Source organism: Erinaceus europaeus, chromosome 4, assembly GCF_950295315.1.
Source record: "Erinaceus europaeus chromosome 4, mEriEur2.1, whole genome shotgun sequence".
NCBI classification, from domain to species: domain Eukaryota; kingdom Metazoa; phylum Chordata; class Mammalia; order Eulipotyphla; family Erinaceidae; genus Erinaceus; species Erinaceus europaeus.
Genome location: NC_080165.1, coordinates 15,572,481 through 15,591,019, shown reverse-complemented (window position 1 = coordinate 15,591,019; position 18,539 = coordinate 15,572,481). Strand labels below are relative to the sequence as shown.

At 54.2% G+C, this 18,539-nt stretch overlaps 1 protein-coding gene and 1 pseudogene across 3 annotated transcripts in view; one reads left to right on the top strand and one right to left on the bottom strand.

The window, feature by feature from the left end:
- The window catches only part of GRAMD4 (GRAM domain containing 4), a 78,739-nt gene extending 66,522 nt beyond the window's left edge, over positions 1-12,217 (bottom strand). For 2 of the 3 annotated variants that reach the window (XM_060188795.1, XM_060188794.1), the window contains exon 1: positions 11,989-12,216. Coding sequence is in view for 1 of the 3 variants with exons in the window: in XM_007522467.3 (XP_007522529.2) it covers positions 11,989-12,017 (29 nt within the window). In the remaining 2 variants the exon portion in view is untranslated. Of the gene's footprint in view, positions 1-11,988 lie in introns of all 3 variants that reach the window. The other variant, XM_007522467.3, reaches the window with a different exon arrangement.
- LOC107522477 (large ribosomal subunit protein uL11-like) lies at positions 3,892-4,617 on the top strand (annotated as a pseudogene).
- Positions 12,218-18,539: the final 6,322 nt, after the last annotated feature.

The window sequence follows — 18,539 nt, the reverse complement described above, 5'->3', positions numbered from 1 at the left end:
CACACACACACACACACATACACACACACCAGCAGTGGCTATTGAATGAAATAGCACCTTCCCTCCAGTTCTGGCATGTGCTGAGCACACTTGCCCAGCACTCACCCACCTCCAGCCCCCACCAGCAGGGCAGGGCCTAGGGCAGGGGGGCACTGCACACAGACTATCCCCCTCAACCCAGCAGGCTGGGCAAGGCGATTTCCACTGACTCTGCTGCCAATATGCACTGCCCCCACCCCAATCAAGCAGACTCTTAGCACAGAAACTGATCCTTCTCTCAGAAGCAGGAATGGGACCCAGCACCTGGACACTGGAGTTGCACAGGACACTAAAGGTCATTCCCAGGGCCGAGGGGGTGGCACAGAGCTGGTGAGCACTTGTTTCTTGCTGCCTCCACTGGGAATGTTGCCTTACACCTTGACGGGGGGCCAGGAGTTGAACCCCAGAGCTCACTGCCCTCCATCACCACCTGGGCATGTGGGCTGGGTGGCAGCCCTATGGGCAGTGACTTAGTCTGCCTCTTCCCCGAGTGAGTCAGGTTTGGGGTGTGTAACATTGATGGTATGTTTCCTGCCTCAATTTCAACACACAACCCTCACGGAGGACCCAGCATGGGCCCCCACTGTCAGCCAGGCCCCCCGGGTGCCGATACAGATACCATCAGGGGCACCCAGAAGCCCGTGGCCAGGGAAGGGCACCAGGCCCCTCTGCACAGGTGCCTGGGCTGGACATATGCTGGCAGTCCCACCAGACTCCACCAGGGGGGTAGGAGACGTGCATAGGGGCCAGCTTGACAGCGGGGGGAGGGGAGTACCAGCCAGCAGGGCCACAGCGACCAGCCCCACAGCAGCCCTCACTGGCAGGCGCCCTCAGCCCAGTGCAGTCCCACTCTGAGCCCCTGGCCCTAGGTCTCGCACACAACTAAGAAAGATGCTGGGCCATCTGGTGACCCCCCACCCCCAGGCTTGTGGGAAACAGGGCTCCTGGGATGCCCTGGCACAGGCCAGAGCCTGGTCCTGTCAGCACCAAGAGCCCTAGCCTAAGGCTAAGCAGGAGAAGCTGAGCCTACAATTCCCCGACAGGTCAGTCTGGGGAGGGCAGCTGAGGCCTCACTGGGTCTGGCAGGTCCTCCCCACACCTCTGTGGGCAAACACTGTGTCTTACCACATGGGCTCCCTTCTCCTACCCACCCTGGGGACCTCTGTGACCCAGGCAGGGCCAGTCCCTCTTCCCACAGCCCCACCTGCCCATCCCAAGGGCTTCGTGCCCCAGTCACCCCCATCCCAGTCCATCAGCTGATGCTCACTACACAGGGTGGGTGGCAGGAGGGAGCAGTGCCCCCACGGGGCTGCCAAACATGGGGTGCACAAGCAGGGCCACAGCTGGGCATATATCCAAGTGTGAGAAAACAAGACTAGCTCCCCCACAAGCCTTCGTAGAAATCAGCCCCGCCGACATGTGTCCACAGCACTTGAGCAGCGCCCTCGAGCAGGTGGGGTCTGTAGTCTGGGGGTAGCGCCCCCCCCACCCGCTTAGAGACAATACTCTCCGTACCCTGGACCCAGCACTCTGCCATTCGGGGTACCTAAGTGACAATATCACAGGGGGCGTCCCGAGAACCCCGAGCTGGCTGCTGGCTCAGCCTGTCCTCATGGCCATTCAGTTTCCAAAACACGAACCCAGCAACCCTCCCCTGTCTGCCCCTTGGCCCCAGGTGCCTCCCCCCTGGCGCCTGCCCTCCAGAGCGTGTGTGGGCACCAGCTCCAGAACAGGTCTCTCCCTCTCGTCTCCTGCATCTGCTCAGATGCCTCCAGATGACGTCCTCCTGCCACTGTGTCCAGGCCACGTGGAATTCACCCAGCTCTCCAGCCTCCAGACAGGAAGGCATGACGGGCAGGGGCAGAGGTAGCACCTCTTTCAAAGGCGGGGCCACCCACTGCCACCAAGTTCAGAGGTGAGGAGGAGTCAGGATCTGAGTCCGTAATGCCTCTCCACTCAACTCCGGTTGCAGCCGGGCTCCTTGTGCCCACCAAGGCCAGAGTGCCTGGCATGTTCAAAGTCATGCTACGTTCACGTTTCAAAGGGATGCCCAGTCTGCACCTGCGTCCACAGCCCGCGTGGGCTGGGCCCGGTGAGGGGCCTCTTCTCTGCTCCCCCTCTCCAGCAGATCATGCCGCTCTCCATGCAGTCAGGAGCCCAGCAGAGTGGGAAGACAGCCCAGGAGGAAGCTGCTCTCTGGTCTATAGAGACACTCCTATGGGAAGAATTCGGAGCCCCTGCAGGGATGGAGACAACACCGAGCCAACTGCAGCAGCGAATGCAGGCTCTGCAAGAGGAGGATGGCAGAGGGCCAGCAGGGTCATGACAGACCGGACTCGGCTGCCTGAACACACACACACACACACACACACACACACACACACACAAGAGGGCGAGGGAGGTATCCAGGCAGCCGTGCAGACCCACAGCCGTCGTGCACCTCCTCCTGGCAGCTGCGAGGGTCCAGAAACAGGGCATCTCACAGCAGCACACCCAGTGTCCTCTGCAAACTTCTAGCACCTTCTCCAACAAGAGACACCAAGCTCCTTGGAGGAAGGCTGGCTGTGGGGCTGGGGCGCAAAGCCCATGAGACCATGCAGCACCAAGGTGTGAGCCCAAACAGCTTCCTAGGACGTGTGTGGGCTTGTCAAACAAGGCCAAGCGCCCAACACCAGCGCAAGGTGACCCATGTAGTACTGAGTAGTTTATCATAGCTCAGTGTCTCTGATAAATGCCATGAATCCACACTGACAGGAGAAATGACTGGAGAAGTAAATAAACAGAAAAGTCAGGCTATACATATTCCCCCTCAGGGAGGAGGGCACACCTCACCCCTCCACTGTGGGCTGGGCCTGCAATATCCTCCCAGAGAACAGGCTGCACGGAGGGACCAAAACCCAGTGGTAGGGGTGGCTGGCAGATACGCCCCAGCCAGGAGATCAAAGTCAACAAGCACCGTGGTGCTCAGTCACACTCATGACCCACACCCCAGCAGGAAGGGCGGGGAGGCACATCACCTCCTCTGAGGTCTTCTCCCCAAGACCCATGACCCCAGTCTAATCCTTAGGAAAACATGCACATTCCAAGGGAGGAGCTGCAGTTGACTAAACGGGATTCCAGCGGTGGCTAATTTCCCTCCTAGGCCTGCCAAGCCTGGAACTCAAAGCCCAGAAAGTCCGAGAACAATACTCTTGGTCTACCTGCATGTTAGCTAGCAGGCTCAGGCAAAAATCACTGAAGTCAAGGGCCTTTTGGAACATACCTAAAGTAGACTTCCCAGCTTTATCGGCTCTAGTCCTACCTTTAGGTTCCTGTTTATTAAACAATTTGTCCTGCTTTATATCTTACCACATTTCAGCTATCAAGTTGCAGATGCTCCTATGATGCCATCCTGACTTCCCTGGGCAGACGACCTCACCAGCATGTCCTGAAGTCTCAACTCCCCAGAGCCCTACCCCACTAGGGAAAGACAGAAACAGGCTGGCGGTATGGATTGATCTGTCAATGCCCACATCCATAGAATATCCACAGAAGCCAGGCCATCTATCTTCTGCACCCCAAAAAGAAGTTTAATCCATACTCCCACAGGGATGGAAAAGAGGGAAGCTTCCAGTGGAGGGGATGGGACACAGAACTCTGGTGGTGGGAACTGTATGGGATTGTGCCCTGTTATCTCACAATCTGGTTAATCATCATTAAACCACTATTAAAAAAAAAAAGAAAGAGTGAAAGTCTGAGAAGCTATCCTGGTACATATAGTGGTGGTGGTGGTGGTGAGGGGGTCAAGTAAATGTCTGGTGGCTGGGTGGAAAGCAGACATCAGTTAATAATAATAATAACCCTTTTGGTTTTCGGCTCAGAGGAGGCCAAGGGGCAACTTTCTTTGGTTCATCCAACATCAGCCACCTCTACCATGCCGCCAAAGTTCAACCCCAACGAGATCAAAGTGGTGTACCTGGCATGCACCGGTGGGGAAGTCGATGCCACTTGAGCCCTGGCCACCAAGATCAGGCTGCTCTGTCTGTCTCCAAAAAAAAAGTTGGTGATGACACTGCCAAGGCTACTGGTGACTGGAAGGGTCTGAGGATCACAGTAAAGCTCACAACCAGAACAGACAGGCCCAGTCTGAGGTGGTGCCCTCTGCCTCTGCCCTCATCATTAAAGCCCTCAAGGAACCACTGAGAGACAGAAAAAAGCAGAAAAATATTAAGCACAGTGGAAACATCACTTTTGATGAAACTGTCAGCATTGCCCAACAAATGAGGCACCGATCTTTAGCTAGAGAATTCTCTGGAACCATCAAAGAAATCTTGGGGACTGCTCCATCTGTGGGTTGCAATGTTGATGGCCGCTACCTTCGTGACATCATAGATGACATCAACAGTGGTGCTGTGGAATGCCCAGCAAGTTAAGAAATACAAAGGAAGATGCTTCAATAAAGGATTATTTGAAATTCAAAATAATAATAACAATAACCAAGCGAATCTGAATAAACTCTAGAGGTTAGTTGATAATGTATTCAGTGTCTTATGCTAATGGAGGATTTTATTATCAGTGGAAACTGTGCGGAAGGGTGGGTGAGTGGGTGGGGTCTGGGAACTCTCTTATCACTGCAATTGTTTGACCAGAGCACTGCTTAGTTCTGGTTACTGGTGGTCCCAGGGATTGAATTTGGGACTTTGTCCATGCATGTTGTGTGCTATCTCTTCACTTGTTCCCTGCCCACCCACCATTGTGATTTTTTTCACAGATCTAAAACTGTTCTGAAAAGATGCATCTGGTCCACTGGGGCCAGCAAGAGCACTCACCTGGGAGTGCACCTGCTCTGCTGTGTGTGTGCATGGCCTAGGTGTGAGCTACTGGTGCACCTCACAGTACTGGGGGTGGGGGGGGCTGTGCTGTTATGCTTCCCCCAGAAAGTCAGCCCAGAACAATCAAGTCCCTGCAACAATCAAAAAACATTTATAGAAGACGGCTCAGCAAGTACAGTTCATGCTTTACAGTGCAGGGGACCGTGGGTTCACGGGAACACATGGGAGCCCCGTCGACTGCAACAGGGAGCTCCGTGGACAAGGAAACAGAACTTTATTTGTCCCTTTCTTTTCATGTCTCTCGCTAAAATACTCAGAACACAACTCAACTGTGGAGGCTCCTGGTGTGAGCGCACAAGCAAGAGGCTCCGGACTCATTCCTGACATGCACAGCCACCACCACGCCCAGTGTGACCCCCAGTGCGGTGTGGGCTGGGGTTGGGGCTCCTCCAGGCTCACGCAGACTGAGGCCTGTCCCTGAGCGAGGCTCTCCTGGGACACAGGCTGTCAGATTCTCAAACCAGTGATAGCACATTAATAGGAAGATCCGAATAAAAACAGAGGGCAGATAACGAGAAAGCCTGTGCAAACAGCCCTCGTCACACCCCCATCTGCAACCGCCCCCACCCCCCAGACCACTTCCATCGGGTCAGTCAGGGGCCAGGAGAGAGCAAGTCTGCTCTCCAGGAGTTCAGAGGGCAGGAGGGCAGACAAACAACCACACACTAAGCAACCTGACCCTGGAGGAGTGGAAAGGCCAGGAAGACTTCCTAGAGAAGGAGACTAAATGCTGAGTGTGCCAGGGGCTGCTATAACTATGATCACACACACACACACACACACACACACACACACACACACACACACACACACCCCTCCGTGCGATGGGGAAGTATTAAGACTGCTGAAAGCTGCAACAACAGAGGTGCCATAACTGTGCCCCCAAGCCTACCAGGCACACTAAGTCCCCCAGCACTTGTGAGAATGGGGGTCCAGGCCCAGGTAAGAGGGGCCTCACTTGAGCAGAGGCTGCCGGCACAACTGTGACTGGTGTAGGGGAAGGGACACAGCTGTGTAACGCCACAGACCTACAATGTCCAGTGCAGAGAAAATGACGTGTGTGTGTGTGTGTACACGTGCGTGTGTGTGCGTTGAAAGGCAGGGTTTCCTTCTGGGGTGACGAAAACATTCTAAAGTTGGACCGTGCTGGCAGTTGCACAACTGTGTGGCTGTGCTGAAGTCAAGGGTTAGTGTGGTTTGGTGGGAGGATGGGACGGATGTGGCCTATTCACCAAAAGAAGATGTTTAAGAAACACACAGATGTTTTCAACAACATTTTCCCCACTGAGTGGAGTTTCATTAAGAATTTATTCAAAACTGACGGAATTTATTGGCCCTCAGGTACACTGGGAAATGGATCTCTCTCCTTCCCAGTTGTACTGTGGTGCCCTGCAGGCTTGTTTATATGTTCACAGTTACTTTTTTTTAATTTTTAAATAAAAGCCATTTACTGTAGAATACTAAAACGAGAGAGACAGAGAAAGAGAGAGGGAAAGAAGCAGAAACAGCTCACTGAGCAGTCAAGCCCCTGCCCCAGGAGTCTGGGCCCAATCCCTCGCCCAGCCCGGCTGAACCTCCCCTCAGTCCAGCTATAGGACCCCTTCAGGAACACGGCTTCACTTCACTTTAGATATAAAGAGAGAGAAAGAGGAAAAGAGAGGGAGTGACACCAAAACTTCCCCCAGTAAAGTGGGGGCATGGCCCAAGCCTGGTCAGAGGCATGGCAAAGTGAGGTCTCCCTCCAGGACACTTCCCTTGAGAGTGACGCAGGCAATCAGTGCCCAGACACTCACCAAGTCCTTGCTGGGGGGCTGCTTCTGGAGCCAGCCGGGGAGACAGTGCTGGAGGAAGGAGAGCTCTTCCCCCAGGAAGCCCTCCTGCAGTCAGGGAAGCAGAAAGGAAGGGCATGGAGGCCCAGGGAAGACAGCAGAGAGCCAGGAAGTGCGAAGATGAGGCTTCCCTGACAAAGGACAAGGAGCAGAGCGGTGCCCAACACACAGGACTGCCACTACCAGAGGGAGAAGGGGTGTGAGGGCGTGTGACAGGGCAGGGAATTCATCCTTCAGTTCTGAGAGGGTGTCCCCACACCTGCAGTCCATGCAGCAGGGCTGGGGAAGGCCTTCCATCCTACGGGTGCCCATGCCTAGACAGTCCCAGCTGCCACCCCGCAGGGGGGTGGACAGCCCTTGCCAAAGGCAGAACCCCAAACCAGAGGGAGCAAGTGCTTTTCCTGGAGCACTGCTGACTGCCTGATGGGCACATGTGGCTTCTTCCCTGACAACTGAGCAGAAGGACAGTCCCAAAGGGGCAGTCTGCTGAGCGCTCACTAGCTCAACGCTTTCTGAGTGCCTCGTTCCCCAGAGAGGTGGGCACGGCACCAGGCGGCAGGTGCCTCCCCACCAGGCCCAAAGCCAGGACCCTCAGCCCTAGACTGCCAGTGTCAGCCAGGGAGAGGACACAGCCTGGTCACTGCCACCCCCACCCTGGGGAAACTGACCTCCATGTGGAAGGTGGTAGGGACTTGACACCGTGGATCTGGGTAGTGCTCAGGCCTCTGACTTCTATTCTCCATCAAACTCAAAGAGAGATTAAGCATCCTGCCCAAAGACTACCTGTTCCCCCACCCCCCCACCCCCCCACACACACCTAGTCCTCTGTGCACAGTACCCTGGTGAGGAACAGAGACCGCAGGCTCAAACCCAACTCTGGCATTCACCAGCCTGCAGCCTCGGGGAAGTTACTTAACTTCTCCTCATAGGGCAAAGGACTTCTCCCTCTGTGAGACAGCTCACAGCAGCCCCAGCTCCTAAGGAATCACAACATGCCAAAGCCCCGAGCTGGGGGTGGGGGAAGAGGACAAGGCGAGGGATGGCAGACTCCTCACTTTGAATCTACTTCTTACATCTCATTGACAAACCCCTGGAAACTAGACTTTACCAAGGGGTTATGGCACACCCAGTAGAGTGCACATTCCCCAGGTTTAGTCCCTAGTCCCTGCCTGAAGAGGATGAAGCTTTATGAGCAGTGGAGCAGTACTGCAGATATCTCTGTCTCCCCCTTCCCCCTCCCCCTCCTTCCTCCTTCCATCTCTGTTTCTGCCTCTATCAAGAAAAAGCCACAAAAAAGGAAAAGAAAAAAGAAACAGAAAAAGTAGAACACCGAGGGAGTCGGGCGGTAGCGCAGCAGGTTAAACGGAGGCGGCGCTAAGTGCAAAGACCGACTAAGGATCCCGGTTCAAGCCCCCAGCTCCCCACCTGCAGGGGAGTCGCTTCACAGGCGGTGAAGCAGGTCTGCAGGTGTCTGTCTTTCTCTCCCCCTGTCTTCCCCTCCTCTCTCCATTTCTGTCTGTCCTATCCAACAATGACGACATCAATTACAACAACAATAAAAAAACAACAAAGGCATCAAAAGGGAAAATAAATAAATAAATATAAAAAATTTAAAAAGTAGAACCAGGAGTGGTGGACTCAGTGCAGGGATAACCACACTGACAATAGATAGATAAATGAATACAACTGTCTGGGAGGCCAGGGAGCGCAGTGCCTGAAGTCCCACTCCTGTTCCTCTATGGGGGACCCAACAAGTCGCTGCCTCTCTGAGCCTGTCTTCAGTTGTAGAATGGGGTGCCAGCATCCGTCCGTTATGAGACCCAGGGGCCAGCGTGCAAATGCTCCGCACACTGTCTGCCACTACAGTGAGCGACGGCTATTACTACTATTAATGCTTTCCAGTAGACCAGTGCTTCCTGCCGTGAGGGGCAACCAACCACAGGGGACTTTAATCACAGGGTTTAAACATAATCACAACCCTGGTTCTAACTCCAGAGTGACACAGACTTAACAATAACCCTTAGAGGCTGTTGTCATTAGCCGAGAATTAGGAGCCTAGAGTCGCTGCCCCACCCCTCACGCAGGCCACCTGCAGACACACTCGAGGTTCTTGCTAATGAGGGGAACCCTGATTTCCGTGGTGCTAGGAGACATGGTTTCTAGTGTCTCCCTCAGTGAGAACCCTCCACACCCTGCCTGCCCCCACCCAACTCCTGCCCAGCTGGGCTGTACCTTCAACACCCTGGCACCATAGTCACCTTTTAGGAACTGCCCTCCCCCTAGCTCTGCCAGGAGCACCCTGGAGTTAAGGCCTTGACTTTAAGGGAGCCTCAGAGACCTTCTCTGTGGTGAAGACCTAAGAACAACCCAGCACCACATCATCAAAAAGCCTGGGTAGCACAGAGCTGTACCCACCACAGCACCAGAGAGCCCCGAGGCCATTTCAACTGCTCCAAACAGAAAATCTCCAGACGGTCATTTTCACTGCCTGGCTTTCACTAGAGGAGGCTGCATTCCCCCAGCAGGTGCATCCGCATGCCCCTTGCTTCTCACCGTCCACAGCCCATGTCTCAGTCCCCCCCTGGTGCATCTGTAATTTCTAGAAGCATACGGGTCTCTGCTACACAGCCAAGGTGGCCAGCAGTCCCCCAGGGCAGCAAGTGGGTCCCAGGTTTTTAGCAAAATGGTTTCTTTTCTTCCTGACAACAGGTACAGAGGTCTCACAGCCCTGTCCTGCAGGAACAGAGGCAGAAGTTGGGAGGCAGGGGGCTACAATACCAGCCACCAGGGCCTTCTTTTGCTGTCAACACACACACTGGCAGGGGCTCCAGATACGCTCATAGTGTCCCCACTCTGGCCACCTGCCAGGAACCTCCCCCTATCTCAATACACAAAGAGGCCCACATGAAGGGGAAAACCCTTAGCTTCCCCCAAGTGGAAACAACCCCCAGAAGTGAACAGCAAGCAACAGCCCTGCCATTCAAGGTTGGGAACCCTACTCCCAAACAAAGCTCAGAGAGAGCCAGAGGCTTTTGGGAAGAAAAAAAAAAAAAGAAAAGAAAAAAGAAAGAAAAGATACCCCAAACCTTGAAGCTTGGGGAGACAGAAGGGGTCCCAGCATCTCAGGAGCTGAAGTAGCACCTGACACACACTAGCATGGGTCACCCCTTTCATCAGCTCTACAAGACCAGCCCGGCTTGGTGCTGACATCTGTCACATCTGTAATGCGACTCAGATGCTCCGTTACAAAGAGAAAATGGGCTTCAGGCAGGCCGCCTCCCCTAGCAACAGGGCCTGCTAGAATCTAATCGCACTCTCTTTCCTTTGTGCCCAAAACACTATTCTCTTCCACCAAACTGCGACAATGCTGATCAGGCAAACAGGTCTGGTTTCTCTCATTTCCAGTGAGACCCAGAGAGAGTAAAGGGCAGGGAGGTTGGCAACCTGTCAGCCTCCTCGTCCAATCCAAGCTGGGTGGGACAGATAAGAGGAGGGCACAGAGGGGGGCCTCAAAAACCAGAGGAATGGTGGGGACTCACCCAGATCTACCTTTGTGAAAGCCCACCAGAGCCCCACCCCACCACGGTAGGAGATACAGCATAAATAAGCTGCCAGGGCCAGTGCCATACAGACCACAACTTTGAGACCTTCCCGACAGTTTCCAGGAAATAGCTTTCCTGAGCGCAAGCAGACAGACATCACAGGGACAGGCTCTGCCCGTCCCCAGGCCACACCCCAGCAGTCAAGGCAGCAGAGAAGAAAGAAGAGCAGAGGTGGTGTTGGCATGCATCTAAAGGCCCCGGGGACCTCCCAGTTCCACCGCCACCTTCTGACACCCCTCAAGAGTGTAGCACATCATGACCAGACTGGAGAAGGTTCAAGGCCCCAGCCCCCAGAGCCACAAGGTGCTAAAGAAAAAATCATGGCCATGACAGGGAGAAGGCCAGGCTGGATGGGCCACATGTGGGGTTTCCAGAGGGGCCTGCAGCAAGGAGCTTTAATGAAGCCCTTGATTCCCAGTGTCCCAGCTAGCAACAGTGGACTGTGAAGTCATGGCAGGACAGGGCTGGGACATCACACTTACCAAGCGGATTGTGTGTCCCCAAATGGGCCTGGCACACAAGCAGGGCAATCAGAGAAATCAGGGCTACAGGGAGCAAAGGGCACTGTCAGCACACCAGAGTGTCCTGCCCTCTGCCCTGGGTGTGTGTACCCAGACAGCGAGGAGCCCACTGCATCTCACCCCCACCCTGTATCAGTTTCCTGCACGCTGACTGGAAGGGAAACTGAGGCACCAGGAGGCCCAGCACCTTCTTGCCCAAGGTCATGGGCCAGGTGTGTGTTGGAGAAAAGGCTTCAAATTCCTCCCAGTCACCAACAGCCCTGTGCCTGCCTGCCCTGCCAGACCCAGACCCAGACCTACAATCCCTGCGGCTGGGCTTCCAGGAGATCTTCCCAGAGCTCTGCTTTTCCTCTCCCACCTGCACAGAGAAAGCAAGAAGGGAAGCCCATCCTGCAAAAGGTGTCCCCTGGACTGACTCTCCACTGCCTCCTGGGCTACAACCCCAAGGACAGACACAGCTTGGAGGGGGGGGAGCCCATGCTCTGGGGCTGCCAGAGATCAAGCACACAGCACCAGGCGCCCCCACCCATGGGCTCTAGGCTCTGAGCACAGCAGAGGGGTGCAGGCCTGCTCCTGGCAGGTGGGGGCTGCCACGCGCATACACCCCACCTGCCCGAGCATGGCGGGCCTGGGCACCCAGAGAGTCCCGCCGGTTAACAGTCCCAAACAAAGGGAGGGAAGACGGCGCAAAGTGGGGTGTAGGGTGAGGGAGACCAGCGCCTGCAACTTTTTGGAGGGGTCACCTCTGGGGTCGCCTGGGGTCTCGGTGGCTGCGCCTCCGAGGCATGGGCCAGGACGACGACATCGGGAATGCCGGGTCCCCCCGCTGGCCTCGGTGCCCCCGGCCCGGCGAGCCCCCCCAAGCCGGGCCCCGAGTCCCCGGGCCGTCGTCCTCGCCCCGGCGGCCGGGACCTGCGGGACTGGGAGCCGCCAGTGGCCGTGGTGCGCGTCCCGGAACGCGGGGCCCGGGGGCGTGTGCACGGGGCGCTCCCCCTGGGGCCCTGCTCGGAGGGTCGCGGGGTCCGGACGCGGGGAGAGCGTGACCGGGCGCCCCGGCTGGCCCGTGCTTGGAGCACGTCCGTGTGTCCGCCGGGTCCGTGTGGGCGTCCGCGCGCGCGCCGCTTACCCTGCGCGGAGATCGGGGCCAACTCTCATCCACTCGCCGCGGCGGCGCCCCCTTCGCCGGCCGCCCGGCCGCACTGCACCTGCAGCCCGCCCGGGAGCCCAGCGGCGCGGGGGAGCCGGGAGGAGGCGGCCCCGCGGGTCCCGGCCACGAGCGCGGAGGCGGCGGCGGCGGCGGCGGCGGCGGCGGCGCAGGTCGCGCGCTCGCGTCCCGCTGCGCGGAGTCTGCGCGCCCCCCCCCGCCCGGCCTGCGCAGGCGCCGTCCCGCCCCGCTCGCAGCCCCGCCCCGCGCCATCCAAGCCCCGCCCCGCGCCGCGCCTTAAAGTGGTCGCGCGCTTCACCTCTTGCTGGCTGCACCGGCTCTCGCCCACCCGGCCGGCTCCCGGGCTCGCGAGGACGCGCCTGACCTGGCCGCCCCGTGCGCGCGCACAAGCACGCGCGCGACCACAGGGTCTGGGTCACGCGGCGCCGCCTTTGTTTGGGTGACCCACGTGCGTCCCCGCCACCCGCACCCACGCGCACGCTCCTCCCTGTGGCCGGTGGCGGCCCTGCGCGCCTGCACTGAGATGCCACGGGCATCGCCACGCTCGGGCACGCACGCTGCTGTCGGGGCTGCCCCGGCTCGCCTGGGGCTCAAGAGACTTTGCTGGCACCTCTTCTGCCCATAGGGGGACCCTAGAGCCCGAGGGAGAAGAGGTGTCTGCAGGGATCCTCAAACACCACCACCCCCACCCCCAGGGCGGCTGTGACGCCCAGATAACATTCCACCCCCGGGTTTCTGGGATCGCCCCCTTTCTCTCTCTCTCTCTAATATTTTATTTTTTCAGATTTTATTTATTTTGTTTGATAGAGATAGAAATTGAGAAAGGAGGGAGTCGGGCGGTAGCGCAGCGGGTTAAAGCGCACGTGGCGCAAAGCGCAAGGACCGAGTAAGGCTCCCAGTCCGAGCCCCGGCTCCCCACCTGCAGGGGGGTCGCTTCACAGGCGGTGAAGCAGATCTGCAGGTGTCTATCTTTCTCTGCCCCTCTCTGTCTTCCCCTCCACTTTCCGTTTCTCTCTGTCCTATCCAACAACGACGACATCAACAACAATAATAACTACAACAATAAGAACAACAAGGGCAACAAAAAGGAAATAAATAAATATTTTTTTAAATCTTTAAAAAAAATAAATTGAGAAAGGAGGGGAGGCAGAAGGAGAGAGATACTTGTGAAGCTCCCACCTTTCAGGTGGGGCCCAGGGCCTTGAACCTGTGTCCTTGCGCACTGTGGTGTGTGCGCTTAACCAGGTGAACCACCGCCTGGCCCTCCGCCCACTTTCTCTAAATCCCATTTTGGTCTTCCAAGGAAGCCCCCCACTCTGCCTCTCCTTGGGCTTCACTGTGACAGGGTGAAGAGCCTGTCCAGTGACCTGCCAGTCCTCCCTCCAGCAGAACCTGTTCCCACCTGAGATCCAGGACTAGGTGCTGTCTACTCACAATTTCACAATTAGAGGACAAGAGCCTCAGGTCTTTAAGGGTCGTTGGGGGGGGAGGGTCCACTACTGGCTCCTCCACCCCAGGTCTAGCCAGGAGGGCAGCTGCTGAACTTGGAGGAGGGGCGGTGGTAGGGGGTATAGAGAGAGTACAGGAGGCCTGAGAGGCTGACTGTCCAACCTTCTCAGCCTCCCTCCCAGGCTGGACCCTGCCCTACCCTTCCACAAGTGTCTCTAGCCCATGCCCCTGCTGTATGCAGACCTACCGAGCCCAGGAGCCCTTCAGTAAAGTCCCAACCCACTGCCCCTTGTCTAAAAAACTCCCATCCCTTCCTCCAGGACCCCAGCTCCAGTGACCCTGAGGCTTCCGGGGGCAAGAGTTGAGGCCCTTCTTCTTTTTTAATTATTTATTTATGAGAAAGATAGGAAGAGAGAGAGAAAGAACCAGATATCACTCTGATACATGTGCTGCCAGGGATTGAACTCAGGCCCTCATGCTGGAGAATCCAGTGCTGTATCCACTGCGCCACCTCCCAGACCATGAGGCCCTTCTTTTGTCCTTCTGCACACCCTCCTGCTTTCCATCCTGAAGAGGCAGTTGGGATAGACTTGGCTGGGGGCAGGTATTCTGGGAAGTGGTCTGTGGACAAAGGAGTTCAAAAAACAATGGGAGTGAGTTCCCTGGCCTCAAAGAAGTGCTAGCAGCAGTGGCTGGGTCTGCAAGGCCATCCCTTTTGTGAGCGCTTGGGACCCACTTTTGAGCAGGTGCAGTGGCCAGCTAGACCTCCCTCGGTTGTCTGTAAGGAACCCCAAGTGCCCAGGCTTCCCGACAGTAATGCAGGTGCTTTCTGAGCACTGCAGGGAAACAAATTAAATGTTTTGTTTTGTCTTTTCCCGCAACCATTCTTCATTTCTGCTGCCTCCTTACCAAGATGACCTTCCTTGCTCTAACCTGACTGCACCCTGGGGTCTGTAAGGCCCGTTCCAAAGCCCCTGGCTCCAGCAGCTTGACCAGCCTGCCCAGAAAGGCCCTGGCTTCCCACAAACTCAGAATACCTGGGAATCCCCATTTGGCACCCCCACCTCCTGTCATTACCATTGTGGGTATTCTGGTCTTATCTCCAAGTCAGCCCAGGCGGGGAATGTGCTGTAAGGGAAGACCCAGCTGTGCCAGTGAATATCCCTCTCCCCAGGACCTCCATTGGCCTATGTGTAGTTAGTTGTCCCTTTAGTTCACAAGGAACAGAAATCCAGGGATAATTCATTTTACCGTGCTTGAAGACCCAGTTTTGAGTCTCGGGTCACCACATGGGAACACCCTGCAAAACAGAAGCTTCAAAAGCAGTGCAGCAGTACTGTGGCATCTCCTCCTCACTGTATCTCTGTCTCTCCCTCCCTTTCTCTCTCTTGTCCTCTACCTGGAAAAAAAAAGAAGAAGAAGAAGAAAAGTATCTATAGGGAGTCATGGAATGCAGGCATGCAGTCTGAGCAAAGTCCTGACAGTTGAAAAAACAAAAAGTAAGGGGGAGGGGAAGATAAAAGAACAGAAATCCAGTGAGTTGGGCGATAGCACAGCGGGTTAAGCACATGTGGTGTGAAGTGCAAGGACTGGCATAAGGATCCCGGTTCGAGCACCCGGCTCCCCACCTGCAGGGGAGTCGCTTCACAGGCGGTGAAGCAGGTCTACAGGTGTCTGTCTTTCTCTCCTCCTCTCTGTCTTCCCCTCCTCTCTCCATTTCTCTCTGTCCTATCCAACAACGATGACATCAGTGATAACAACAATAATAACTACAATAACAATAAAAGCAACAAGGGCAACAAAAGGGAAAATAAATAAATATTAAAAAATTAGAAGAAGGGAGTCGGGCTGTAGCGCAGTGGGTTAAGCACAGGTGGCGCTAAGTATAAGGACCCGCATAAGGATCCTGGTTCAAGCCCTGGCTCCCCACCTGCAGGGGTGTCGCTTCACAAGTGGTGAAACAGGTCTGCAGGTGTCTATCTTTCTCTCCCTCTCTCTGTCTTCCCCCTCCCCTCTCCATTTCTCTCTGTCCTATCCAACAACAATGACAACAATAATAACTACAACAATAAAACAACAAGGGCAACAAAAGGGAATAAATAAATAAAAATAAATATAAAAAAATATTTAAAACAAAAAAATTAGAAGAAGAAGAACAACAAATCCACCTCAAACTAACCCCAAAGAGAACTGATTTGCTCATAAAGGTGGCAAGTACATGGTTAAAGTATTCACAGCCATCACCCTGCATGGCTGGTGCCCAAAGAATGATCCTTGAAGAAATGGCCCCTAATAGAGGGAGCAGGAAAGAACCCAGAGAGACAGGGAGGGGCAGGCAGCCTGCTGGGCAGCCCCAGAATCTACTCACTCAAGTCCAGCCCACCCCCCATTCACTGGTGCCTGCTCCATGTCCACACAGCTCAGCAAGTTGCCTCTCATTGGAATCACAGCAGCAAATAAAACAGACGGTCTTGAGGGCCCAATGGTGGCTCACTCAGTTGAGCACACACATTACCATCACAAGAACCCAGGTTTGAGCCCCCGTCCCCACCTGTTGGAGTGGGGAAAGGATACCTCACTGCTTGAGTGGGGAAGCAGGTCTGTAGGTATCTCTCTCTCTCTCTCTCTCTCTCTTTCTCTCTGCCTCTAGGGTTATTGCTGGGGTTCAGTGCCCACACTATGAATCCACAGCTGCTGGTGGCCATTTTTAATTTTTATTGGATAGAACAGAGAGAAATTGAGAGAAGAAGGGGGAGATAGAGAGGGAGAGAGACAGACACCTGCAGGCCTATTACACTGCTTATGGGGAACCGGGGGCTCGAACCAGGGTCCTTGCACTGGTCCTTGCACTTCATACTATGTACACTTAACCTGGTGTACCACTGCCTGGCTCCCAGTGTCTGTCTTTCCATCTCCCTCTCTGTCTCCCCTTTCCCTCTCAATTTCTCTATGTCCTATCAAATAAAATAGAAACAGAGAAAGGGAAAGACGGTCTCTATCTGGTGGAGAGGCATAGACCAGAACCTCCTCCCCAGAGTGGGATGCTGACTCACAGACCATCTGTCCGCACTAGCTTCTCTGTGGCTCCTCATAGCCATCACCGAGTATACAGAGCAAGGCTGCTGGGGGCTGAACTGTCTCCCCAAACTCACATGTTGGCCCAGGTGCCACCATGCGAGCTGCCTGACATGATACCAGCTTCGCAGGAAATTCAGCACGGCTGGACTCTCCAGGCCAAACTGAAACCATCTCGCCTTTTGCCATGTATAGGGCTTGGAATTAAGCTCTCTGTAGTCTTAATAATATTTACCTATGGCCAGGCTCAGAGCCTGACCAATGACAAAAATAATGACAAAACCTGCACTGCACTCTGTAAGATTGATCATAATGGAACAAGCAGTATCAGCAATGCAGAACTTTTTCAGGAGGCTCCAATAGGAAAAAATGTTTTCCCCTTCGTCTACACCACTTCCTTTAGTGTTCCCCCTAAAATATAGAGAAAGATTGGTGGTTCCCACAGTGGAGGGGCCACCTTACAGAGCATAATTAATAAATGGAAAGTTGTGGTACCTGCCTAAATACAATGGGCCTTTTAATCTACCACCCACCACTATGTTCCCGCTTCCTTATGCAGAAATAATACACAAGAACCTAGGTCACATAGTGAACATACTCAGAAGATGGATTCTAGTTAGAGAGCTTAAGTTTATGGAGAGGCTGGCCAGGTCAGCACCACCTTGGTGCCTTCTCAGTAAGGAACAAACAAAACTCCTTGATCAAACAATGGAACAGATTTTATGAAAAATGGGCTGCTCAATTTGTTTAAGGCCCCTAGAAACATAATAAGCTTGAACTTTCAATGAACCATTGGCTTCTGATGCATAGAGGCAAGAGAATGGCATAAATATACAGGTAGAATATTCATCTTAATCAACAGGACATCTGCCTAGCACACAGGTACAGGAATAACAAAAGACATAGAAACTGTGACGTGATCTCTAGGGGAGGAAAGTGCCCCTGGAATGTGAATGTTCCACAAAGCAGGAGGTGTTCCCTACCTGTGCCGTTCTTAGTTGGTGATTTTTGTTTTAATAATCAAAGCCTCGGTGATTTTTGTATTAGTGACTAAAGCCTTGGTGATTTTTATTTTAATAATCAATACCTTGGTTATTTTAGTTTTAATGATCTAAGCCTTATGAGACTATAAAAATAAAGTTCTGCTTAAGTCTGACAGAGATGTCTGCTTGAGCTTGATTCAGCATCAACTCACTCTCTCATTCTTCATTCTTCGCCGATGCCCCTCCTCCTCCAGGTTACCCTAATAACCTGCTGGGGCTGGCCCCTGGCAACATATTGAACACATCACCTCCCAAACCTCAAAAAGTGATCATAATTGAAAACTTCCCCTGGTTTCTGTCCAGTGGAGAAACAGACAGCCAGCAATCCCACAGTGTGCTCAGTGAGGAGACACAGGTGGCAGTAAGGACAGACACCTCAAAGCAGAGAAGGCTTTCTGGAAGAGGAAAACACCAAGCAGAACTGAAGTCCAAAGCTGTTGGGAGAAAGCTTATCCTACATTCTCCAGGTGAGCTAATGTCATCATGAACAGGATATCCTGTGCAATCAAAAGAGGGAGGCTTCATGCGAGGCTTCTATGAAGGACTATATGCCACCAAGCTAGAGAACCTGGAAGAAGTGGATAATTTCCTAGATACCTATGAACTTCCAAAATTAAATAAAGAGCAACTAGATAATATGAACAGGTCCTTGTGCTTTGCGCTATGTGCGCTTAACCTGCTGTGCTACCACCCAACTCCCCTTGCTGAATTCTTTAGGTTTTTCTAAGTATTCTTTTATGTATTTTTTAAATTATTTATCTATTCCCTTTTGTTGACCTTGTTTTATTGTTGTAATTATAGTTGTTGTCGTTGTTGGATAGGACAGAGAGAAATGGAGAAGAGGAGAAGACAGAGAGGGGGAGAGAAAGATAGACACCTGCAGACCTGCTTCACTGCCTGTGAAACGACTCCTGCAGGTGGGGAGCCAGGGGCTCGAACCGGGAT